The 27,718-nt window shown below is 43.4% G+C and overlaps 1 protein-coding gene across 11 annotated transcripts in view; it reads right to left on the bottom strand.

The window, feature by feature from the left end:
• The window catches only part of nav1a (neuron navigator 1a), an 81,216-nt gene extending 54,683 nt beyond the window's left edge, over positions 1 to 26,533 (bottom strand). For 4 of the 11 annotated variants that reach the window (XM_031844434.1, XM_031844436.1, XM_031844437.1 and 1 more), the window contains exons 1-5: positions 24,587 to 24,713; positions 19,925 to 23,448; positions 18,310 to 19,223; positions 17,367 to 17,458; positions 7,104 to 7,928 (exon numbers count right to left, since the gene is read on the bottom strand). In XM_031844434.1, the coding sequence (XP_031700294.1) occupies positions 7,104 to 7,928; positions 17,367 to 17,458; positions 18,310 to 19,223; positions 19,925 to 20,059 (1,966 nt within the window). In that variant the 5' untranslated portion in view covers positions 20,060 to 23,448; positions 24,587 to 24,713. Of the gene's footprint in view, positions 1 to 7,103; positions 7,986 to 8,178; positions 8,711 to 17,366; positions 17,459 to 18,309; positions 19,224 to 19,924; positions 23,449 to 24,586; positions 24,714 to 26,439 lie in introns of those variants that run through there. The other 7 variants (XM_031844439.1, XM_031844435.1, XM_031844441.1 and 4 more) reach the window with 7 other exon arrangements.
• Positions 26,534 to 27,718: the final 1,185 nt, after the last annotated feature.

Raw genomic sequence — 27,718 nt, 5'->3', positions numbered from 1 at the left:
CTGCTACTGCATCACCAAAGGTCTGCACGTTCAGCGATATGTGCAAGTCTTTAAAATAGTAATAGGTTTCCGAAGTGTTTTTACAGCATTCCTGACAAGTGACATACAAGAATCAAAGAAACAGGATGCAAGTAAAACGTTTTTGTTATTGTTCAAGTTTTTACGTCTTGCTCTTTTTGATAATATTTATTTTGGGCATGGTTTGCAAAAAATGAAAAGGTGAAACAAAGGTAGCGCATGTGATAACCCAGATATACACCTGTCACAATGTGAATATGAACCTGCCAAGCTACTAAAATGGTTCATTATTTTATATTTTGTTTGACATTTAGTATAGCGTTCCCTGTATTTTCTCTTTCTGTCCTCTGTCTCCACTCAGATCAGCATCACAGCCATCTGCTGACCTAAGACAGTGAGCAAAACAGGAAGCATTACAACATACAGCCATTCCTGCACATCTGGACAGGGCGGACAAACACGCCAATGCACCCAAATGTGCATCCACACACAAACACACATGCACTAAAGTTCATCCGCTTCACCAGGATGTCGCAACAGGATATTAGACCCTTGAAGATCATATCTGATATGTGGCATGAATGGCTAATGAGCATATTGGAGCACAATACTGCATCTGTGTACACTGAATCTGAACAGTTGTTGGTTCGATTGCAAAGATTGAACACATGATGAGCTTGTCAATGCACAAGTGTGAGAAAGAGAAGAAATTGAAAGATAGTCAGCAGTGGTTTGGGGCAGCTAACCGTGTTAAAATCTATTTAAAAATTGGAAACGCTTATGCAGGAGTGATACCTTTACAGACAACAGAGAGGATGAGCAACACATCGACTGCCTGAGAAACACAGACATGTGAATAGACAGATGAAAGTATTACTGATAGACCCAGAATCCTTTGTGCAGCAATCTTCTCTCTTATCCTCTCAGTCCAGATGTCCACACCGACAAAACCTGGCTCTGAACACTGACCCATACACAAACACACGTAAACACACTCTCCATATCTCTTTAACCACAGCCCTATCTGCTTAGAAGGCAGAGTGCTATGCGCTTAGAGGGTAAATGAGGAGGCTTTGAGTGACGATCTAAAACTCACACAGCACACATAAACACATGTGGTATGCAGATGTGACTGTCAAAAAGAATATTACCTGGAGGAAAAAAAAAAAACATGATGGATGTGCGTGTGTTGTGTGTTTGAGATGCATCATGAAAGTTAAACATCTAGAGATTTCAGCAGTATCTCTTTTGCTTCCTGTGTATGCCGGAAAACTCTAAATACAGACTGAGCTGCACACACACTCATACCGACACACAGACACACGCTGACTACATAGCGGCAACGAGCCAAGGCAGACCATAATGTGTGGCAATGTTTGGGGTGTATTTTTGTTCAAGAGGGTTGTTTCCTGTGAAACAGTATTTTACGATGTGTTTAAACCCAGCTGCAGCTCCGCTCTTACATGTCAGGCGGACAGTCTGCACTCTGTGTGCAGTGCCTGCACTGTTAATAAGGTGATGGGTAAGACGGTAGAACTGGTGACAGCAAGTTAGCAAGTAATTCCACTGATATTTTACAAAATAATGTATTTTAATTTGTTAATCAATTAGTCTTTTGGTTTAAAATGTCAGAAAATAGGGAAAAAGCTGAGGGTTATCTGGTAAATCAAATACCTGATTTCAAAGTACTTGATCACATAGAAACATCTTGTGTATCTAATATTTTCATATTGTCATGAAGCAAAGGTGGTCCAATAAAAACATAGATATTGAAAGGATATCTGACTCGGTTTGCATGTTATGGCAAAATCTCCACTCGAAATGTATGTCTGCATTTTGGCCTTAAATGGCTGTTATGTGTATGCTACTGTGTTTGTTTACAGATGACCTCCAACTCAATTTTGTAGCTGCAACATTGCAGCTAGATTGTGCACAGATGGTGCAAACTTCCAATTCAAGTCGAAAAAAAAAATTTACGTAACTTAATAAGACTTGAATTGCGCGACAAAATCACATAAAACATAAAAAATTATTTGTACTCGTGGATTTTGACACTGATTTGCCGTCATAATGTTCCCAGGTAACGTTTCTGTTTATTTCTTGTTGTTGGTTGAGCTTTGACCCACACCACTGATACTGCATTAGCATTGTCACTGATGTAAGCTAACCACAATACTGTCATCAGATGCATGTGTACGTGACTAATACTGTTTCCTTACAGCAGCTACAACATGCACACATACACCTCAGTAACAAAACGCACTTTTATCGGAGACCTTTCATACGAGGAAAACACAAATAGTACAGCATTCGTCATCACAAAACGGCCTAGATAACTTGATTTTGCTGTCCTAGCACGCATACTTTGAAACAAAATCTCCCCCCTCACGTTAGATCTGCCGTAAGTTCAAGGGTTGATCGGCATGGTAACCGTGTGTGTTCCGAAGTGTGTTGTGTTTGTAGGTGTTTTTGATTGTTGTTTTGTCTTGTTTGTGCTTTGCACTTGGAATTTGTGTTTTCTGTACTGACACTACTGTAAAAAAAATTTTGTATCCCGTGTTAAAAAAAAGGTGCTTTATAAATAAAGTTTTACTTACACACACACACACACATTTACATTTTGTTTTATGAGTAAACTGTGCATAATATACCAGGCTTCTGTTATTGCCTGGAAAGATTAGTTAACCACAAATATATATATACTGTATATATATATGCCTGTTTTGTTTTAGTGATAATCAGCATGTGAGTATCTGCATGTGTGTTATGTAAGAGCTGGTGAGACAAAAACACAGAGTGGACTAATATGATTTAGGAAGAGGATGTCAGGAAGCAGACAGCACTAATGCAATGGCTCCTACATTAAGTCCTTAGAGACTGACCACAATGCATTATAAACACACACACACACACACACACACACACACACACACACACACACACACACACACAAATAGAGAAAATGCACCATCATACATGCAACCATGTGCAAACCTTCCTTTCTACTCCTGGTGACAAAATCCCTCCCTCACACTAGAAAGATTGTCCTCTGTCCTCCTGAAACACTTGCCAGAAATATCCTTCTCTGCTGTCTGACTGGTGACAGAACACTGCTACCCGTCAACTCACATTCGAGTTGAAAGAGAGGAAGAGGAAGAGAGAGGAAGAAAAAAAATCGAAGCGATGCTTTATTCCTCACTTTCCTTGGCAGTTGCATTAATTTGGCTCGTCACCGCCTCCTTGATGGGAGGACGACTGCCCTGAATCCCTCAGTCAGCGAAGCCCGGGGTGGAACCAGCCGCTCAGGCCGCACCCGCATCACATTAGAGACTCAGCAGCACTGCGATCACAGTGGAGGGAATGAGGAACTAAGAGTGAAAAATACCCTGTCACTGCCAAAAAGATGAATACAGGGGAGTAGACAGGAGAGGATATCAGTGACTCATGTGTGGCACACATTGAATTTGTGTGTGTGTGAGCTTTGGACATTTAAAGCTGCAGCTGCTTTGCTATTTCCTGCAGCGCTGTTAAGTTCTCTTGAACAGGATTATGTGTGTGTGCCTGTGTTTGCCTCGGTGTGTGTCTTCTTTTTTGGGCTTTGTCGATTTCTCTGTGGGGTTTATTGTTCCGCAGACAGCTGACTAGGATGCATCGTCTCCCACGAGTAGCCATCAAGCGCACAAACGATACAACGTCACTTTGAAATAACAAGCAGGTTGGTAGTCAAGGCTTCTTTTATGAGCATTCATGTGTCACCGAGTGTTATTCACTTCTCCTCTGCTGAGCCTGTAAGTAACACAGTCTCCCAATTCCTACGATCGGCTCAGCAAACACCAAAACTACACAGCATCTCCAATCTTCTAACCTAAATCTATTTTCTCTATTTCATCCTTGATAAAGAAAAATTCCCCCCTAATACGTACCTAAATCTCCATCCAAACAGATGTCCTTTCCTTTAATCTGTAATTCATTTTAGCCTTGATAGCTGGCCTTTTCCAGGGTGATAGATGATGTGTGATTAGTGGAATGGAGGCTGAATCTTCTCATTATCTTTTTGCAAGGCCTAATCCGGAGGCTTGTTGGTGTCTTTAGACAGCACCTCTCTAAACCGAGCCCGCCCCATGCTGGGAAAGGCCACTGCTTTAGGGAGCTTACCCTCTTGCATACACTTCTTTATGGGTGCTGATGGGACTGGAAGGTGTCATTAGTGGCACACATCTGAGGTTCAGTGTTTTAGATTACCCTGGCAATATATGCTTTACATGGTGTCATTCAGGTCGGTGCATTTTATTGGCAGAATTTACAGAGTTCATCATCCCCTGCATCTATGTCCAAGCTTAATGCTAACGCCGTTAACAAGACATCTTATAAAACATGCTGCATTTGGGAGAATTATCTCTGCAAGTCCAGAGCTGCTGTCCGTGGACACACAAGTCAAGTAATTCTCTAAATCCAATTAATGAAAAAGCTCTTCATCTCTCAGTGGTAAAACATGTATGTCCGATTAAAGAAAAACAGATTATACTGAAACTAATCCTAAATCACCCTGCAAGATAAACATATAGGCCTAACCTTGACATATCCTGGAGTCTTTTCTTTTCTCCATTGTGTGTGTGTGTGTGTGTGGGAGGTCGGTTATCCCTTAAGTGCATAGCTGATGGTCTTCGGTTATACAGTACATCCCAATGATTAGACCTCAGTGGCATTCCATTATCTTTGCCTACAACTGGAGGCTAATATCAAAAGGACAGTACCACAGTGCATGCTGGTAGCTGTCACACAACATAACATGTTCAAGAGACAAGAGGCCCATATTTTACTCCCTGTCGCTAACAGCTGACATGTAGTTTCCATAACAACGTGGTATGACCGAGTTAAGGTCAAGTTTTCATGATATAATACGATACAAAGACACGTCACTTTCCTGTATGTAGGAAGCAGATGGGAAGACGGTGGGAATGTATATAGGAAGGGGAGGAGGGGGTCACAGGGAATGATCCATTGAACATCTATAATCTATCTTCCTATGACAGAACACACAGAGCAGAAACCAATTAGCAGAGCGTCCCATCGGAAATGGAGAAGCAGATACTATAAAAGATGAGCCCACAGCCGCAAGCTACAGGGCAAGTTACAATTAACCTCCTCCTAACACAGACACACACACACACACACACACACACACACACACACACACAAACGTGTGCGTACTCCCACAACTATATACACACCAAATGTGGTTTTGATGATAAAACTCTGGCAGGTTGTGGTAGGCTGAAAAGACCCAAAGCAACACTCGGCCACTTGGGATGCCAGGTAGAAATTTAGATCATTGCTATAACCATTATTTTTACTCCACTGTCTCTTTCTCTTATTTATCTCCCTCTGTGAAGGAAGTCGTCCCCTTTCACTTTTCTCCCATGAATCTAAATTCTTACCCTCTACTTTACTCTTTTTCCTAACTTGTCGCCAGCAACGTTACCACAAGGATTGGAAAAAGGTCACAGATACACACCACACACACACACAGCATGTACAGTACAGAAACACACGCACATACACATAGAGGGCTGCGGGGGCAAGGTCATACAAGCTGTGATTTGGGGGTGTGCAGCAGGAGGCGAGCTGGTGAAGAGAGAGGGAGGAAATGAGGAGAGCGGAGGAAGACAGAGAGAGTGGTTTGATGATGGTCAGAAAATTATCTCCTCTCATCCAGACAGATATAACGACCCACTCTCCATATCTCCCTCACTCTCTGATGTTATCGTGACAAGGGGGAGAGATGGAGAGACAATGAGCAAAATATATAAAAAGAGAAAAACACAGTGTGTGTGTGTGTGTGTGTGTGTGTGTGTATGAATGAATAATAGGTCACAAACTCAGTCATCATTCTCGCAATACACCCCCATTAGCTAAAACTTTGGATGTGTCCTGGTACAGTCGCCCCCCAGTGTGTGACAGTGTGTAGTCCTGGGTGCATGTGTGTGCATTTTGCGTGTGAGTTTATGTGAATGATAGCACGCTCACTACCTGCCCATGCCACCACCCCCTCCCTGCTTCCACACGTTGCCCCCGGTAACAAGAGGGTGTGTGTGTGTGCTGTGTGTGTGTGTGTGGGGGGGGGTGGATAGTGACCATCTGTCAGTGGCCCGGAGATCAATGGAACTGGAGGGAAGGTGGGAGGGAGGGGGTGAGGGGGTGAGGGAGTGGTGCAAGGCTAAATATGTGGCCCACTGTGACCAGAGCCTGACTCAATATGCAGCCGTTTTATTTACCGAGTGAAAACACACACCCCACTAGTTCTACTCACACGGCCTTTATTAACGAATGGCTGATTTCGGCGTGAGCCAGAAGATGCCGTGGCTGCGGCATCGACATGAAATATGCAGTTTAGACTCTTTACTACCGCACAAATAGACGCATACATGCGTGGACTGCTTTCAATTTCAAAATAATAGGTTCCCCTGCCAACAGGGTGGTATAGTTAGAGACATGAAACCTGTGAGATAGAGATATAATGAGAGCGGGAGAAGGGAGGCATTTGATAGGTTAATATATATCTAGCTCACTGTGGCAGTGGGTCAGATGGGAGTAGGACAAATCATTCCAGTGTTACCTAATGAATCAACAAGAAAACAATGTCAGCTCTGGAACTGCTTACTTCAGCTCCTTCATGCGAGCACACATAGCTAACATACATCCACGCAACCACAACATAAACCAATCTTACACATACAAACAAAGCAAATGACTGCCACAGTGGTGAAAACATAGGGATTTGCACCACCTACAGAGCAAGGGCTCTCACCATTGTGTAGTGAAAAGCACTTGACAATAACACACTGACATTATGCTCTGCTGCAATAGAGACTGGACTCATTTAAAATTCACTGTTGATGCTGGAGCTACAGCCAGAGCTGAGGGAACGGTTTGGGTGTAGAGAGGAGAGGAGAGGAGAGGAGATGTTTACCTGTCATACTGAATCAATAAGTAACTGTTGTTAACATGTTGACATAATCGTACCCTGTCCTAATTGTTGTCATGCTGTATGTGTTCATGCAAAATAAAGATAACAGCAGACTCACCAAGCATCTGGCTAAAGAGCAGCTGCTCCAGGTCTCCCAGAACCGTCACCACTAACTCTGGGTCCACCTTCAGAAAGCTCTTATCCTCTTCACCCTCTATCCCCTTCCTGTCTTTCTTCTCCTCTGTTGACAGAGCTGCACATCTCTCCCTCTCCCCTAGTTTCTTGCCATTCGTCCCAGTGTTCCCTGCTCCATTGGAGTTAGCCTTAGTTGGGTGGTCTGCAGGGTCTATGTCTGCATTCTGGCCTGCTTCAGAGGCCTTGCTAATGGGCTTGACCTCAGCATAGGGTCCCCGTGGTTTACCAGGGGCAGGGATTCGACTCGGCTTGTTCCCGTAAGAAGTCACCGATGGGGAGCAGAAAGATTTGGGCTTACCCTGGAAAAGAGACTGTTCTGACTTTGAAAGGGTCCGAGAAAGTGGTGGTTTGCCACCCCCAGCCTGAACTGTCTTAATCTGGCCCGGCTTGTTGGTGTCTGTGCCAGGCCGGCTCGCATCATCCTTCCAGCGTGGAGATTGGTACAGGTGCAGCTTCTTCTCAGCATCAGTGAGCACACACAAGTTGTTAAGTGACCGCTGCTTGCGGAGCCTGGACGGATTGGGAACTGGGATAGGGATAGATCCAGCGGAGGGCCGGTAGACCTTGAGCTCTGACCCAGAGGGTCGTGAATGTCCCGGGGGAAGAGCAGAAGGCTTGGCCTGGGGCTTCCTAGAGGCCATGGCCTGGGCTGAAGTTTCCTGGCAGGAGACAGCAGCAGACCTCACGTCCAGCTCACTGGGCTTGGCCGTCATGCTAATGTTAGCCACATTAGCCTCCAGCATCCCTCCTGTAGAGAGCCAAGCAACAGCATCAGTGACACACTCTTGAGATACACACAGGCAGACTGAAAGAAATGGAGGGAGAAAAGCAGAGGGGGAAAAAAGGTGTGAAAATGCTCAGACTATCTGGTTTGCCCTCCCTCCCTGCCTCTCTGTCTTCAGAGGGTCCAGACTCCCCGCCATGTGAGTCTGTGGGGGTAACCCCTCTGTTGAAAATGACGAGTGGGTTAGTAGAGTGGCAGTAGCAGTCAAGCTTACTCACTGCTGGTAATCCATGGATCTGCAGTTCTGCGTCCAGTGCCAAAATCCACTTCCTCACAGCGTGTCTGCGGCACCCTGTGCTACAATAGTGCAGCTAGAACAAAACACAGCCCCGACCAGCCTCTCTGTGCCCCTCTCTGCTTCTCTCTAGCTCTGTATTCCCTCCTGCTTGCCAGGCAAGCAGCAGCCGACTGACAGGAGAAACAGTCGCAGCGGCGGCAACATCCCCCTCCTCTTTCTCTCCTCCCTCTACCTCTCCCTCACTCGCCGGTTTGCTCACTCTACCCCCACTGGCTCATTCACCCTCCCTCCACTCTTTCTTACTCCTCTATCCTTCCCTCCTTCTTTCTTGTTGTCTCTCGCTCTCTCTCCACCCACTGGCTGATTCATCCACCAATCCTCTTTCTCTTTCTCTCTCGCAAACACGCATCACAGATGCAGTGTTATACTGAACACTAGTGAAGCAAGAAAGGAAAAAAGAAATAATAGAAGGAAGAAAATGAGAAAGTAAGAAAGGAAAATAAAAGAAGAAAGAATAAAGAAATATTTATATTGAGCCCAGCTGTGTGTGACTCAAACGACGCCACATATCGTAGCCAGAAAAAAATTCCAATCATTCATAATCACATTAGCTGCTCTATTCATCCATTCATATTCATATTTTCTTATGTGCTACAATCACGAGAGGCCCGCCCATGATTAAGCTGATTCCAATTATCTGGAAAACAACCGTGGCTGCAGCATCAGCTTAGAAGAGAGGAACAGGACACACATTTACCAGTCCCTAATACACAACCAGATAGGTCAGTCACTAATCATCCTTCAATTAGTAGCCAACAGACCTCAAATGAGCATCACACCCCCCTCCCTACCTGCATCACATTACCTCTTCCCTCATCTCCATTGCTCTTTTCTCATTTCCTCCCTTCCTTTCCTTCCTTCCTCCAGACCTACAGTATGTCACCGTTCCCCCCTTCCAGTTAATATGCACTGGCCGTTACCTTTTGCAGGATATATGTTGATAACAATATCAACCATCTCAGCACAACCATCACGATACCTCAGTGGTAAAAAGCACCATGTACACGAGTGGGGTGTGTGAATGAGTATCGGTGTCACTATATTTTTGTCTATCCTCCCCTGCATGTGTATGAGTGTTTGTGTGTGTGTGTGTGTGTGTGTGTGTGTGTGTGTGTGGCTCTGTCTCTACGAGTGTGTCACATTGATGAGACAGGCTCGGAGAAGCCGAAGCTCCCATCCAGAGACTCATATAGCTCTGGCTCGGTCAACTACGTCATCTCATCGCTCTGGACATCCCATCTCAATCAACACAGGACACAGGAGTAACTCCTTCTTCATCCTCTTCATCATTCCCTTCTTTTACTTTGTCATCATCTCCGATTCTTTGCTCCAAGTATATAGAGAACCTATTCCTGTAATTTCTCACTAAAGAGTTGGGTGGATATCCGATAAGAGAGGGACATTACCGGAGACAGAGAAATAGTATGATGCTGTCATTTCTAATTTTATTTCCATTACAGGTAACCATGATGACGATGTATAAAATGAACTTCAAGCCAATCATTAGTCATTAACAATCAATAAAAACTGTGGAATTATTTTTTGAGTATTAATGCATCCTGTCTGCATACAGGTCTTGTAGTTGGTAGAGTGTTTGTGCTCTGCGTGTATTATAATGCAATTCTCTTGTATGCAAGCAGCAATGCCTGCGGCTGTGATGTTATCAGGCCTCCAACTGTAAGTAGGAGTAGTATTCAAGCAAGCAGGCTGTTGGGCCCATTTTCTGTTACATTTGCATAAATTGGTTGACACTTAACCAGAAAGAAAAACAAGCAGGGTCCTGTTTGCTCACATTCCACCCTCAATATTAGATAGGTACTTTAAAAACAGCTCGTTTTCCAACAGTAACTAAACTGGCGCCTATTGAGCCCAGAAATGACATCCGTCCATCCATCTGGCTTTGAATGAGTGTGTGTAATACGGGAGCTCAGTAGCAGACAAAACACAAACATACATTGGCTGTTTTATTGTGTAAAGGCTAAAGCCATTCATTAGAAGCAGCTAGCGTTAATAAAGGGCCAATGTTGACGTGGTTATGCCACACCAAGGCCAGAGCTGTGTGGTGACAGTTATGGGGGCTCTGGGGTCTGGTAGCAGGCCAGTAAGGGGGTAAGGGATATAATTTAAGGCTAATAGGTGCTGTACGTCAGTTCTTATACCTCCCTGATGAGGGATTAAGGTGAGTCAAAGAGAGTGGCCGCGTACAAGGCAGGTCTGTGTGGCACACAGATGCTCGTGGGGCAGAGACACGCGCCAGTGCCCTTGAAAGCACGTATACACACACAGGTAAAGTGTGTGTTGGCAGCAAACAGCTACTTGTTTGTTCAAGTACTCGTCTCTCTGGCTCCACAGTCTAATCACTTTAATATATGGCTGATGTAAACATATATTCTCTCTCTGTCTCTCTCATATACACACCCACACAGAGCCTGCTGTCTGTGCAGGGTGTCTGACTGACCTGAGCAATCTGGCCTGACATCAGAGAAGCTGGTAAAGTGTGATGAGTGCCAGTGCTCTGTATTAGACTACACATTCATCTCATAGCACACTCACACAACACACTTACACATTCAGTATGCAACAGAAGAGTGTGTTTGTGTGTGTGTTCGAGTGAGTGAGTGAGTGAGAGTGAGAGAGAGCGTGCGTGCGTGTGTGTGTGTGTGTGAACGCGTTTATGGGCTGGCCACAGTAACAGGTAAACAGTTTCATACACAAATGAAGACACTTTTAGGCAAAGGTGACAGACAGAGATACAGATATGAATGGATAGTTTGAAAACAGAGCGAAATAGAAGAAGTGAGAGCGACAGACCAACAGACGGACGGATGGACGGACAGACAGAGAGACGGACGGGCAGGCCAAGAGAGGCAGGGTGTTTCTGTACTTTGCATGAGTAAATTTGCCCTAGCATCTCGAAACAGTTATAGGAACAGATTCGCCACTATATTTCTACAGCGTGAAGTAGCCAGTAGGACAGACAAACACAGACACTGTGTGGCCCATTATAGGCAAGGTTTGAAAGGAAAAGTACTGCGAGAGAGGAGCAAAGCACTGCTGCTTTGGTTGTAATTAATTGTATCAGAGCGACTTAAACTTTAAGAGGAACGATTCCCATTCAACGAAGCAGATGGCATGCGTTTTCACTTTCACCCACTCCCCGATGTCACCTACTCCCTCTTGCTTCTTCTTGGTTTGTCTTTTTGTGTCGTAGTACAAGTAAAAAAAAAAAAAAAAAAAGCTGTTCTAAAAATGATATACTGTAAGCGTGAACGGGGCGGAGAAGTGGGAAGAAAATAACAAGAGCAAGTGTGGCTGAGAATAGAAGTGGAGCAAGATAGAACAGGAAAGAGCAGACACCATTAAAGAAGCCTACTGAATGCTTTTGGTGAGGAAAAAGCAGAAAGAATGTAAGGATGTGAAATTATAATGCAGAAAACAAGGCAATGAGTAAAGTGAGAGGAGGAGGAAGAGGAGGACGAGGAAGGATCTCTATATGTGTGCCAGAGAAGCAGAGGAAGCCTGTAAGACAGAGAGGGGATATCCTGCCTCACCGACTCGCCACTCCCGCTACACTTGCTTATGTCCGCTGACACGCTAGCGCATAGGGTCCACAGGACACAGGCATGAATACCAGACCATGACACACACATACACAAGGGAAAGGCTCACAGTGACACGCACTCTGGTACTGCACCAACACAATAACATGTTTTTTTTAATGTCCTGTTGACAGACAAAAAAACTGAGGCGACAACATGATACGTACAATAAGTGGCTTCCTAGTCTGAGTCAAAAGTGTGGCTGAGAGAGGGAGTTTTTCCACAGTGATAACTCTTTTGCAGCCTCACTTCAGTGCTGATGATGCATAGCATGAGTCACTGGCTTAAGCATTCGGACAATCCAGCCACTTAAAGGCTATCCATGGAAATGGTGTGAGCGTATCACTCATACCGACTCCTCATTCCGGAGGCACAAATGTTAAACCAACAAGAACACCACTCTCCCACAGAGCCAATGTCGCACACTCATCATGAATCACACACAGCTGAGAGCTGACAAAAACATCAGCGGACAATCTGGAGAATGTTAGAAAAAGAAGAATACATTTTTAAGGTTTCGCTCTTTGTAGACGCTCTCTCAGTGTTGACATTCTCAGCACGCTTCCCAGGGGTATCCCACAATGCTGTGCTGCAGAAACTGGTTGCCTAGTTACAGCGTGGTGGCAGCCATGGATATCATCAGCAACAGTGTGTGTGTGTGTGTGAGTGTGTAATCTTCCCTTAGTCTGCACAAAAAAAACTGCTGTTGCTAAAGTAAGATATAAAGTAGTATGTGTATTTAAACTTATGTTATGAGGACAACATGAGTGTATGATTCAACTAACATCAGGAATCTTGCTACTAGAGGTATGTGCTCATTTTGGAGTGTGTCCTTTATTCTCTATGGGTTATTAATTTGACAGATAGATGTCTTTGTGACTCCGTGTGTGTGTGTGTGTGTGTGTGTGTGTGTGTGTGTGTGTGTGGTCACACAGAGAGGTTACACACATGACTGACTCTATAACTCGTCTCCCTGGGTTGGGAGTCACCCCAGAGGTCAAAAAGGATCTTGAGTGTGTGCACTCATTCACCCATTTCTCAATTCACCCTTCTCCCTCCTTTCTCTCCTCCTTCATCTCTTGCTCTATCTAATTCAGATATAGGAAGGAGGGAAATATGCCTGGGGGGAGAGAGGAGGATGAGGTGGCAGCTCTGTCTTAGTCCATTGCCACACAATGGGTGGATGGCTCAGTGTGTCAGACGAATGGGAGAATCTGCTTCTACGTGCATCTGTGTGAATTTTTGACTCATTTTTATTATAATATCCATGTGTGCCTTTCTGCTCACGTATGGATTACGTGCCTCCACATGCACTCCCTTTCCCACTTTGACCCAAACATAAAAAAATTGGGCCATCACTTCAGCTTGACCACAGAAGTACAGACAAGTCAAAGTTAGGGTCAAACATGGAGTAATGCATGCAAACCCTAAATAGTGATTACTACCGAGCCTGGTGATGAGCAAGGACATAATCTAGTCCATGCTTATGTCTGATCATCTTCCTAAAGCCACTAAACCACTCATCACTGTCCAACGCCATCTCGGCATATGTCTCTCTGATTAGATTGGCCAAAGAGGATTACACACTGTCTAAGAGTAGATGCAGCCGGGGTTATCAAAGAGCTATCCACTAGAACATTAAATGGATGGCGAGCATAACATTTATAAATTGCAAGCTGATTTCCTGCCTTCATTACTAAAGATTTGCTGACTTCTCCTATTCTAAAAGTGATTGCTACAAGGGGGTTTCAAAATGTACTGATCCATGCGAGGGCTCCGCAAAGTGGTGTCTGCAAGACAAAGTTGCCCTGCAGGGTGATGATAAGAAAACAAAAACATATACTATCTGCATTTATGCTGTTTTAATCTGTATATCCGGACATTTTTGAAAGGGTAAGCATTTATTCTGTGTGTCTACAGGCGGCAACCTTTGGTGCAGTTCTATGAAAAGCTACTTGAGGCTGGCACCAAAAGCGAGTCAATCCCCACAGACCCCCATGTATTTACCCCAACTTTAGAGAGAAACAAACATGTTTACAGCCTGGTACAAAAAACGGTTTTGGTCTCTATAGCCAATATCCCCGTTCATGACAAATGTACGTAGTGGGAATTGTTCTAAAACTCACCCATTTAAATTATATTAAGGCTTAAAGCTAGCCTCCACCGACGATCCACCTATGCAAACTGACAATAAAGTTGGATCAACACCTCTTTTTTAAAAACATGAATACATAAGCTAAATAAAAGGAGGATTTTTTGCAAGACTTTTGTATTTGACTGCAGTCCAGTTTTAGCTAAGTGTACATAATAAACTGGCAACGGAGTGTATTTTATTTACGAATACATTAAGGGAGCTGGGGCATTATTAAATTCAGTGTAACACAGTGCACGGTTGGCTAATGGCCACTGAATATCATTTTTGGATCACCTTGAGAAGTATCATTGAAATCTCTGCTCCAGATCTTGTGCCGGTTTCAAGGGAATACATTTATTTCAAATAAAATGCCAATCCCACACCTGGAAAGTACAATTCTTTTTGTTTTCTACCTGTAAATGTCATTGTCATATGAGAGTGGGTGTGGGATGCTGTGCAGTGTTTATCCATATCCAGATGTACACATGACCTCCTCTTTGTGTCTGAACAGTGTGTGTGTGTGTGTGTGTGTGTGTGTGAGAGAGAGAGACACAGCTGACGGACTTTAAGAGTGTCCGCAGGGAACATCAGGCCATACCCTCACTGGGACATGAAAAATGATACACAGTCCACACATCACATTTATCTTTCAAACACCATCTGTGTACTGTCACACACGCATACATCAGCACACATACACACACACATGCTCAGACATGAACGCATGCTCAAATACATCTCTCCAGAGAGTCCCATGGTCAGGAGGTCTGCAGTCTAATTGAAAGACCACATGGTGCTACAGTCCCATTAAATGTTCAGGTCTTCATTAGGGGCTCCACTAGAAGATCTAAGAGCTGATTATGTTACAGCTGATTCAACCTAAGTGAATGTAATATGGAAAAAATTCAATTTGTGGAAAGCTACTCTTTTACCATCGTCACAAAAGACAACCATAACCAAATCACATCATGATTTGTCCTTGAATTGTGTGTTCAACCAGAGCTCGCAGCCTTACAATATTCAGCCTACATACAATCTATCTTTTTTAACACTGTGCACACATTTGTGTTCTGTTCTCTTTCCTCCTTACACAAAAGGAAATCCATCAACCCACTGACCTTATCAGGTCTCCTCTTTTCATCTCTCACCCCTCTCACTCTCTCTTTTCCTTCCCTCCAAACTTTGCCTTCCTCCCTGTTCCCCTCCTTTCCTTTGCTCCCTAAATTACAGTCATTACGGTGTCAGCCCACCCTCCATGTAAATGCAGCTTCAGAGGAGCCTAAGACACTTTAGTTCTGTTTCTAACGCCTTCTAGGGACCAATTACAAGGCAGCAAACATAGTTCCCAAGACAGCCACAGGCCTTTAAAGACAGGGGCTGGTCCATCCCTCCTTTCCACAACCAGCTGGTTAAAACCTTCAAAAAGCTTTCAAAAGCTTTATTCTGGTGGCTACACTTTTAGATAATTTACTGTAATACATTAGACTGTTTTGGACATAATTTAATATAATATGATGTCTGAATACGCTTTCTATGTACAGTAAAAATCTGACATTCTAGGACATGGACAAATTTTCATTGTACTGGCCAGGGCCGTAGACCGTGTAAATGTTTTACCGGAGGTCCACTGCTGGCCATCGGGGATGTAAAGAGAAAGTGTTACAATGTTCTCCATCTGTTCTTAAAGGAACAGCGTGTAGCATTTAGGGGCATCTATTGGTAGAAATGTAACATAATATTAATAAGTACCGGTATGTTGTCTAAACAGTATAATCACCTGAAAATAAGAACTTTGTGTTTTTGTTATCTTAAAATGAGCCCTTTATATGTAATCATAGAGCACATAGTCGGACGCCAATACACGAACCAAACACTGGCTTCAGATAGGGCCTTCGCGTTTTCGTGTCCGCCACCGTAGTCCTACACGCTTGATACACGGGTGAAGTTTTAGTTGGTTGCAATTTGCAACCTCACCGCAAGATGCCCGCCAAATTATAAACACTGACTGACCCTGTAACTTCACATTTGATCAATTTAACTGATTATCTGATTTCCGTATCAAAATTCTCTCTCACTGCATTTCCTCTTCCTTCTTTCTGTCCAGGCTGACTTCCTTACACTAAAGGTCTTTGGGCAAAACAGGTGACATTAGTTTTTACTGTTGGTGCTGTTGGCATCGTAAATTATTCCAAAAACTGAAAACTGGGAATGTTATTACTGAGATATTTGAGACCTCAGATTAGTAATTCATTGTTCTCATATTATTTTTTATCATATTTCACTAGCAATCAGCTGACAACCAAAAGCTGACTGACAGGCAGGGATCAGCCAGAGGCAGCCTTCAGAAAACACTTTGAAACAATGTGCCGGATTAATGCTAAACATTGGAAAACTGCACATATTCTGTCAGATGTGTATAAACTAGGAGAGATTTTGGCCATTAAAGTTGAATACACACACTAACTCTGGACAGCACATTTCAAAGCCAGGCAGTCAATCCCCTCCTATCCAACTGACACCACATCACAAAGAATGATTCACTAAGCCACTGATTAAGTCATATCTCACGAAGCACGTCCAAATCCCTCGACTCACACTGACCACTACAAAGCATGACTATAGCTGTGGGTACAGTGCAAACCATTACTCAAAAGGATGGGGAGGGGGTCATGCTGGGACTGTGGCTTTTTAGGTCAATGAAGCTGGAAAGGAAGAACTACAAGAGAGAGGGATGGAGAGAAAGTGTGAGGAAGGGTTCAAAATCCCCAACAGCTCATGGATGTAGCCGAAAAGGATGTGCATAAAATAATACTCTGGCAGCGAGTTGAGAAGTGCCCCATTTCATCCAATTACTGACCCACATCCCCCCTGTCATCTTCCTTCATTCTACCATCCTGAGTCCATCTCTCTTTTCCATATCTTCATCACGAGTAGGAACCACTGAAGTCAGCAGAGCTCCAGGCTGAGACACACACAAAGTTACACCACCTGACTTGGTTCCTAAGGCCTGATGAGCAGGGGAGTGACGGATAGATTTAGACAGAGAATGGTTGTTCCTTAGTCTTCAATGAGTCTTTTCACGTTCCACAATGAGACCCAAAGGTCGGCCGCTGGCATCTCCCGCCTGACTTTGGTGCAGTAATTGCGCCTGGCTGCCAGAACGTAGGCATCCATACCTGCCAAAAGGGCTCTCGGCCTCTTGGCGCCCTGACGCCAACTAGGCAGACAGAACTAGACTGCGAGTTTTGTTCAGCAAAAGAGTAAGAGACAAAGGAAAAGTAATGTGTTTTGATTCTTAAAAAACGTGCAAGTATACTCTTATCAATGTTTTACTGTGTGTGTGTGTGTGTGTGTGTGTGTGTGTGTCTAACCTAGTGTTAGGTCATCACAGCAGACTTCTATGGATCCAGATGAGCAGTCACTCAGTCCATCCACTGAAAAATCGCTCTCCTGCGCATGCAGCCTGTTAACACATCATGAACACAGCCGTCAAACGTCTGTTACTGTACATGCAAATCACTGATGTTAACATCGATGATTACAATCAAACGCATAAGCAACTGTGTATGGCAGGAGAAGGAAATTGATGGCCTTCCCTGGTGTGTCACATTGATTTCCTCCATGCAAATTATAGAAACAGAAAATCTCAGATAATGCACAAAGGACTGGCAATAATTTCATCATTATCAAAGTAAAAAGAAGCTCAAGATTTTATGATCTTGCCTTGATTTAAATTTCTACTTCTTTATCTTATAAAGTATTGTACGCTATGCAATAATTAAAAATACATTTCTGCTTTGATTGATTGATTCTTCGTGGATTGAATCATTTAACTAAAACACCACACTCAAGAACACACATAAGACACAGTAACATTGCACTTTTTTAACTTACAAAATTAGATTCACTCTTTTTTTGTTTTCATCCCACATCATAAAAAAAGTGTGTCAGAGGACGGTATATTGAGTCAGCCCAGAGGCTGTCAAGAGGACACTTTAACAATCAGCTCTGCTCCAGAAAACCCCAAGAGTGTGTATAAATGTCTGTGTGTGTGTGTGTGTGTGTGTGTGTGTGTGTGTGTGTGTGTGTGTGTGTGTGAGTGTGTGTGTGTATGTGTGCACACGTACACACACACACTCAGACAAACGTGAGAGTATCAGGAGAGAGAGGGGTCATAAAGTGCTATGTGGAGACAGAGTGATCATGTGATAATGACAAGAGAATGGTTTTACAATGGATATCAGTAATTGGGGGCTTGTGATGGAGGTCTTGATAAACTGTTGTATCCATTGTGTGTGAGTGTGCACTACTTACCGGTAGCTGAAGGGAGCCACAGTAGCCATGTTGACTCTGGGTGCGTGTGTCTCTGTGGACGCAGCCTCCTTATCTAGGCTTTGAGCCAACGTATGGACAGCCACCTTGGACATTATTGGCGTGGTGAATGTGATCGGTGGCAGCGGCAGGGGACAAGGAGAGGAGGCTGGACTGCTGTCTTCAGGAGAGCCCATCTCCTCGTCTGATTGGCTAGTGGAGTCACTGCGACCTCTGATGGCGTGCTCGTAGCTCATTTGGGCAAGGGAGGGATGGAGGTAACCATTGTTTGACATGGGGGACTGGGCAGGGTGGTGTTCTGGAGGCTCTTTCTCTCTTTGTGTCATGAGCTCACTCGTTGCCTGGGATCCAGTTCTGGAGTTGTCTCTTCTTCTGAACTGAAGCGGTGGACGCAGGTTGCTAGTCCCCCATGTTTGGTTCTTATTGGTGAGGGTGTTCCTGTTGCGATTGCCGTCATGTGACAACTGTGCGGGGATGTGAGACGGGGAGGGCTTTCCCAGATCCAGTGTGTCTTTGGAGTGTGGCTGCAGTACCCTGCGCTCGGTTAAGGGGCTGCTGTAGGCAGAGCGTGACACCTGGGGAGCAGGTAGAGCTCCCATCCGCTGGAAGAGCTGACTCTTCAGGCCTGCGTCTCTCTTCGGGTCCTTACTTTGCCCACGGAGCTCCAGCATCCTAGAGCTCCGTGGGCAAAGTAAAGGAGATTGCATGGGCGTGTGTGTGGGACTGTGTGTGGGTGTGTGTTTAGGGGTCTGTGTTGACGGCCTGGGCAGGTCACTAGCCCGGCGGCGGGTGTCTGTTTTGGGGGAGGAGGGCAACAGGCTGTGTGGGAGGGGGATTCCTGATGAGAGAGGAGCCCGGGGGGCCGATTTCACATTGACTCCCCCACTCATACTGACCTTAAAGGAGAAACACGGGGAGAGAGACACCTATAATGAGCCAACATGTTGAACACTCATGTTAAATTCATAGTAACAGTATGTAGACTAGCCATCATTGAAAGACCTCCCAAAAACTTTGTTTATCCATTAAGAAGGTACATTACACTGTGTTACAATCGAATCTAAAGTTTAATCCAATCACGTTAACTAGAATTTCCTGTTCTCAATACAGAGATAGTTAAACATCCATGGTATGTGAGCATGTGAATCAAGCACATATGGACAAAATAAGTCATGGTAAACCACGAGTTGAGCTTATTTTTAGCAAGGCATGGAGTGTCTGCACAATCAGATTTGCCTGCTGGGAGTTCAAAAAACAAAAAAAACTTCACGCGGAGGCACATGCTCACAGCAACATCTACCAGCAGAGTTATGTCCTCAAATAACTGATTTTCTCCACATAATGAATTTAAAAACACTCTCACACAGACTCCCACTGACACACATCATTGGCCAGGCTTACTGCTCTCTTACATATAAAGATGAGGTATGAGATCGTTCTCACCTGATTTGTATTCCGGTTTCTGTTACCCTCTCAAAAAAACACCCAAAAACTCTAAAAGTGAGCTTGATATTCTTTGTGCCCTTCTGTTCGACACAAACTGCAACGAATGCTGGTCAAGTGAAACATTTCATGTAATGTTGTATAATCTAACTACCTCATGCTGCTCTACTGGAGGGACAGAGGACGGGAGGCTGTGTGGTGGGAAGGTAGGCAGGGTGGGAGGGGAAAAGGGAGGAAGCAGCATGTGTAGAACGAGAAGGATCACAGCATCTGAGAGGAACAGATACATTGATTTGATATCCCTCACAAATTGTCAGAATCTCACATGACAGTCTTTGGTCAAACGATATTTTAACAAAAGATTTTTTTGTATTTGTCCTCACTTTATATCTATCACATTTTATGTGATTAGCTGTTATTAAGTGTGTCATTAAGTGTAGTTTTTCAAATCTGTTAAATAAGACATAAATACGCGTAATAAAAAATTGCAATTGTGACAATAGTGAATTATTGCCCAATAGTGGGTGTGTACATATACACATATTTAATGACTGTCTCACTAACATCGTAAACAAATCATGTTGCTGTTGCTGACCAGATGTACCGCATTGGGTCAACAGCTGAACTCACATTTAACACAGACATAAACACATACTGTATACAGCATTTTTGCTTTGGAACAGTGCAGTACAAGAAGATTTATCATAATTATACATGCACTTACAAATACACAGATTTAACACTAAACCCTACTTGCCCCTTTCTTAAAAAGCAGAAATTGTGTTGCCAGAAGACGTCTTGGGAAGCTGTCTTTAGTAAATCAGAGATGTGTCAAAGTAAGCCGTCAAAGTCACAAGGATAAAATGTTGGATTATTTGACAGCGCATCTAATCGCAGTATTGCTCACAGTGTAACGTGGCTAACACAAACAAACACACACACACACACAATTTCCCAGCAGTCTGAGCAAAAGCTCTGTCATTTTAAGAATCCCCACAGCAGAAAGAGGTTGACTGCTTCAGCTCAAAAACATGAAACGAAAACAACATTGTTTCTAATAAAGAAAAGGTTAGTATCTCCGTATCTACTTATAATATTAGACATACTGACACAGAAAATGGAGATTTGGGTATTTTGCGAAGGACTCGTGCTCTATCATAGTTGACTCAGTGCTATAGACCTGCACAGCAGCATACGGAAGCAGTGATGCAGCAGTAGGTATATAGAGACAGATATGATCATCCATCCTGCTTCCACCTTATTTCTCTCCATAAATTCCTCTTCCTCCTCTTTCCCACCCATCTATGTTTCTCTCGCTCTTTCTCCTGGGAGGCCAAGTCACTAAAAGCATCAGAATTTCTGTCTGTCTGATACAATTCCTGCTCGGAATTCCAGGGGCACAGGTGCGGTCTGGCTCTGTGTCTATCTGTATGGAAATTGGCTAGTCTCTGGGGGATACAGTGGGGGTCATACCAGTACTACTGCAGCCCACGTAAGGACATACCGAGGCTCAGCTGGTGGTGAGGATGTCTGTGTGTATATCCACAGAAAGAGACAAAAAGATATTTCTGCTGACTAAAAGCAGCGGTAAGCGGGTTAAAAAACTGGCTAATCAATTTGAGGTCTGATTCCCTCACACTTAAGGGAATGTTTTACAGCATAAGCTTGTTACATGTGCAGGGTATGTTCTCTGTGTCATGTGTTCAGACTATATACAGGAGTCAAAAATAACATCACTCTCTTATATAAGTGCATTCACAATAGTTAGATTGTTGGTTTGTTAACACTTTCAAAGTAGGTCAAACTGCTTGTGACTTTTCTGGCAACCAAAACATAGAACTATTGAAATTCCTGGTTTAATACACTTTGTAGAAATCTACAGGAAGAACAAACATATGTGGTTTGGTTTTGGCCGGTCCTACGGCAGAAATGTGAGGAAAAATAGGTTGCTGGTTAGGGCTGCCACTAACAATGGTGTTAATTAATCTGCCAATTCTTTTTTTGATTAAATGACTAATCGGGTAGTCCATAAAACATCATGAACTAGTGAAAGATTTCCCTGAGCCCAAAGGACTTAAAGGTACTTAAACGAAGAACAAAACAAAGATATTAAATCTACAGTCATATAAGAGAAAAGCACGATTTTAAGTGACTGAAAGCCGAGACTGCCTGGCATGTTTCGCTTGATAAATGGGTTAAATGATTAATCAATTTAGCTAATTGTTTTCAATTAATAAAGCCGATAATCAATTTGCAGTAGCTCTTTACTTAATACAATAGATGCATGTCTCTTGGCTAATTATACATTAGTGTTTCTGTGACATCCAGACAACACTCCTAATATTTAATAGGTATTTAAGTAGAACAACATAAAAAGTAATTGCGCTTCAGGATCAGAATCGCCAAGTTTGTGTACACATACAATACATCTCTTAAAAATATACATAACAGCTAGGTACAAGGACAACAAAGCTGGACAAATAAATGTGAAGAATAGACAGGACTAATGTGTACAAAAGTACACAAGTATGTGGACATTGTTTTGTGTATATAGCACCAATGACCAACAATTGAAAAATAAAATAAATCGTATTTGTATACAAGTGTGTTGGAGTGTTGGAGAAGATAATGACTTTTGTATAATGGCAAAAACATGGTAACGAAAACATGGTGATTTTAGTATTTTTGTTGCAAGTGAATTTAATGATCATTGGTCAAGCATAAAGAATACAGAGAATTTGACTAGTCCAAAATGATTCTGCTAGGATGGTACTGACACCTGCTGGACACTGTGTGCAACAGCAGCAGGGACTCTTCTTTCACTAAACTTCAAATTGTCTATCTATCTCCACATATTCAGGAGGAGAACTGCAGTACATGTGCTGATTAAAAACTCTTTTCACATCAACAATGAAAGACAGCAGATCAGGTATATACGTTCTGCAAGTAGAAAAACAAGAAGGATAGCGTGGCAGCCGGCATTAGATGTTAGCTTTTAACTTCATAATCTTATTACATCATTTTAGCCACGCTGTCCCATGACAAACTCAGCCTGAATTCCGTTACTGTACCTCTGTTCAAAGAAACATGCATATCTTCTCTCTCACACAAATACGCACCCTCACGCTAGCGATGAAAATCCTCTGACTCATCACCAAAATCAATAAATGAGGTGGTAACACTGGCCTCTCTGTCTGTGAACTGAAGCACATTAGCAGTGCCTGTGTGTCTGTGTGTGTCACCCAGTGTGGATATAAATGAATGTAATTACCTCCATTATGACAACAACCAAAACAACAGCGATAATGTGCTGTCATAAATCCTCTTACAATATGCTAGTGACACACGGTGGTGCAAAAACGCTCCAATGTGCTGTTAGGATTCCTGTAAAAGCACTGTTTTCTTAGAAGACACACCAGAATAACTTCTGAAGCTCATAAAAGGCTTTTTGTGAAATGTCATGTGCCAGATCTGCTGTCTCTCCAGTGTCTTACCTCTCAATGGTGTCCCGGGTCCGTCAGTGTGCCGATAGGCCGAGCAGCCAGAGCCTGCAGGAGAGTGGTCACACTTCTGTGTAGTCCCACGAACAATGGGCTGTTTTTTCCTGGCTCACTGTTGCATCCTCACCACTGCCCTCCCATTGGTCCACAGTGCCTCTCCATTCACCGAGACAGGAAGCTGTGACAAAGAGGAACGACATTTTCAGCGAATCAGAGGGCCCCGCACCGAGTCATTTTCAAAGTCACTTTCTTCGATGAAATCAGTGCTCCCATTTTTTGGCGGAAAAACGTCATTTCACAGACATTAAAAAAATCTCAGTTTGAACAATGAACTGAAGACTGTTTATGTTAGCATGAGTCAGTAACCCAAATGGAAATGTACTTGGCCTACACTAGTGACCTGCAATGACACATGTTCTGTCGTCCTCAAAAATGGCACAGCATATGATAGCATTTAAATCGTCTAAAAACCTTGTATGTCCAGTTTGTCAACTGCACAGGAAGATACGGTAGTTGATTTGTTTTGGTGTTGACTTCATCACAATGTATCATGATTTCAAGTGGTTATGCAAGGGGTTTCTTTCACAGAGGATAACTAGTTAACTGAAGTAAAACTCGGGTTGTGAGATTTTCAACACAGCCTGGTACAACCACATGGAAAAGTCATCAGTTTAGGGGTTTCTACAGAGAATGTGAATTAATCGCAAAACTGGAAAAATGAAGCATGTCTAGCACTCCACACGTCCACTCCAGTTGCACTCATTATAGAAGCATAGGCAGACAAACACAAGCACCCACACAAAACTAAACAGGAGAGAGCCTAATCAGACTACTAACCACATAAACATCAACATGTGTGCACAGTTTCCCTCCATTCTGATTCAGTACTACAACTCTTCACATTATCCAACACTCTCCACAGGTATTGGACACACAGCATATTATGTATGCTATGCATGCTGCACTGAGTCATCCAGCCTATATAAACGCTGACTCAGGCAGATCACATCACGTCACCCCTGGCTATGGAATACCCCCCCCCCCATATCATCCCTTCTCCCCCTCTTTTCATCCCACTTAAGCTCTGCCTTTCTTTCTTTTAACCTCTCTCTCCCACTCTACCACCATCTCGCTGCTACACTGCTGATTGTGAACATCATCACCCTTTAGTGTTTGTATTTATCTGCTCACAGAAACTGCCATTCGCAGTTAAGTTAATACAAATAAGATTCACACAAACCATCAAGGAGAGATACACGGTCACATTGACAAATGCATGAACATAAATCCAAAATATGATCCAAGGCTACACTCACCCTCTGCAAGCATCGGGATAGAAAGCAGCAAGTGAGTTTGTCTCCAATCTGTATGCTGCTGAGTCCCCACCTTTGCTTCTGTCTACTTTTGCCTGGCGGACTTCTGAGCTGCGAGCATGTGCATTTGTGTGTGTGTCCCTCTGTCTATCATTTCACCCCTCTATCACGTCATGCCGCTCTGCTGCTGCCGCAGTACGCCTGCAGCCGTATCCCCGCCCCTCTCTTTATTTTTTCCTCCCCTCATCACAATCCCTATCGCTCTCTTGCTCGCTCTCTCCGTAATGGACCTGTTGGCTGAGCTCCCTCCCTCTCCGAGGTGAAATATAAGCCCAGCAAAAGCAGAGACAGGCTGGTCCATTAGCTGGATGAGTGTGGTTTGTGTGCGTGAGAAGGGGGTGTGTCTGTATAGTGTGAGTAATAAGACATGGTAATTAAGCAGATGTAGCCACAACTGTGAAAAGCTGAAACTCATCATCGTGCTTTTAAAGTCTATTTGGTGGTCAGGGGGAAGCCGGGTGAAATAAGACAGTAAAAGAAACACGGCATTCTGATGATAGATCTGCTGATGACTAATGAAAATGTGCATAAACCCACAGAATCACCAACATACATCTGAGTCTATATCTGTGTCTGCACAGACCATCCAACACTCCTCTGAATTGGCCCACACCTCTAATGAAAGAAGGAAGACAGTGAATGAGAAAGAGAGTCAAGAGGAGAGAGGCTGGAAACATGATCAACATGTGCAGAGTAAACCCTCTATTGGTGTCTTTTCCCAGCTGACAAATAAAGAGGAATGACATACGTCCACCAGACCTGCCCTTGAATTTAGCTTCTGTCTATCCCTACTCATAAATCTGTCTGTAAAAATCTCATCAAATGTAGCCAGTCCACTTGAAACATCTGATCTGGTTTACAAAAAGAGGAAACTGTTGTAACAGCAGTGAGACACACTGTGCAACACCAGGGTGACTCAGAGATGGAGGTGTGAAACAGCGTCGATCATAGTAAGCACTTGAAAAGATGTTATTAATTGCTATTTTGACTACTGGATTACACATTCCCTGTGTCTCATCACAATGTGTTTGTTTTGAGTTAAATAGAAAAGCGCCTGCTTACTCTAAGATTTCTTGCTTGCTTTTCGATCCCCGTTCTCTCTCCGGGCTCTTTCTGTCTTTCTCTGTATCTCAGTCTGTATCTTACTCTCTTTGCATTTCTCGCTCTATTCTCTCTTCTCATATTTCTGCTGTGCTGGCTTACAGTTCGACACAGTGACATGCCGGACTGTGCTGAATATTTAATGAAGATCGTGACACACAATAGGATCAGACCCATAAAATATGTCTGCGATTCTCCCGTTTTTACAGTGTACATTCAGCAGCATATTTTTCTCTAACGGCGTGTGTTCAATCAATCATTAGACTGAACGGTCTGTAAGGGTCTTTACGGTCTTCGCGGTCTTGATCTTGCAGTTAAGTACAGCCTGAGAGCTCTCTCGCTGATCACATATTGATTAGGCATTGACTGGCTGTGCTAACACTGTGCTGCCACTTGACATGGTCTGCAAGTCTATGCTGAAGAGATACATAAATAAAGGAAAATGTGTCCTGTTAAACTGCAGTATGCAAATAAATACATCAACTGACCAACCAAGCATGATACATTGAAAAAATGCTATTAGGACATTGCCCAACAAGCACAGCACCTCCCCCACACATACTGAACACATGCACACTGTACACATAAACTCCCCCCTCCCTCTTTTCTCTACACTCATGCACATATCACACACAGTACTGTACCCTTCATGCTGTAGACCATAATCACTTAAGTGCTCATCTTGAAATACTCACATTAATGTCAAGGCTGCTCTTCTGTTTTTTTCAGCTCCCTACAGGGAATTCAAATGTGTGAAACTCACTCCAAAGTCACCTACAAGCAGAAAAAACACTCACATGATCTGTTGCTTTGTCTCAGTGGCTCATGAAACAGGAAGTGACTTGAAAACAGAGGGATTATGGGTAGGAGTGTGCAAGCGTCTGTGGAGAGTGTGTGTGTGTGTGTGTGTGTGTGTGTGTGTATGTGTGTGTGTGTGTGTGTGTGTATGTGTGTGTGTGTGTGTGTGTTATGCAGAGGGGGGTTAATGTCATAGCTAATCTACTGATGTCCTCCAAAGCATGTCCTCCCCCTGAGAGACGCTGTTGTGACAATGGGATACTTGTGTCACTGTCACCCCGAGGGGCATCTGGAGGGATGGAGGCATGGAGGGGGGCTACTCTAACATGTTGACTGTCTGGAACATGAGGCCTCAGATGTGTAGTTTCAATGAGATGAGGTGTAAAGTAAAGGAAGAACACAGAAGAGAGAAGAAGCACTGAGACAAAAACAATCAGAACAACATAACAGGTTAATGTAGCGCAGAGGAAGTTCCCTGTTCCCTGTGAAAGTTTGTATCTTATCACCACAGGGCTCAATCCACCAAGTTCATCAACATCCTGAGTTTGTCTCTGTGTGTCACTGTACCTCATGTGACTGCACTGTTAACACAGTCTATTTAGCCAATAGAGACAGATCTACAGGTACTACTAGAAATAACATTTATCATCCATCCAGCCATCATCTGAATCGCTTGCAGGATTGCGGGGGAGGGAGGGGGGGCTTTATTATTATTATGTTAATTACATTGCATTTGATTTAGCTGAGTGATACTAACACGTCATTCTCATGCAGGGTCTTCACAGTGCACACTTTCATTACTCAATTTTTCCAATACTTGATATCTGACAAAATACTTGTCATAAAACGAAAAGAGACACCACACGCTGTACACTAGTACATCCTCACATACGTACAGCCACTAGCATGGCTTTACTAAGTTTATGGTCTCTTAGACTCACTCTATCAATGTGTTTGAAGTTCTTTCAATTAAATAAAAACAAGACGGAGATCATTTCATTTGCCAACAAGTAGGAAAGAATGAATGTTACCGGTCATCTTGATGCTAGTTAATTGTTTTTCAATATTTGAGCTTCAGCAGTCGCCTCAAGGCAATAACTAAATCATCATTTTATCATATAAAACAAATAGCGCCTTCATTTTCATCAGGGAGGATGTTAATAGCGGTGTCTTGTC

The sequence above is a fragment of the Anarrhichthys ocellatus genome, unplaced genomic scaffold (assembly GCF_004355925.1).
Source record: "Anarrhichthys ocellatus isolate YVR2014 unplaced genomic scaffold, GSC_Weel_1.0 scaffold5, whole genome shotgun sequence".
In the NCBI taxonomy this organism is placed as follows: Eukaryota; Metazoa; Chordata; class Actinopteri; order Perciformes; family Anarhichadidae; genus Anarrhichthys; species Anarrhichthys ocellatus.
Note: the sequence above shows the minus strand (reverse complement) of the source record. Positions and strands in the feature narration are given on the sequence as shown.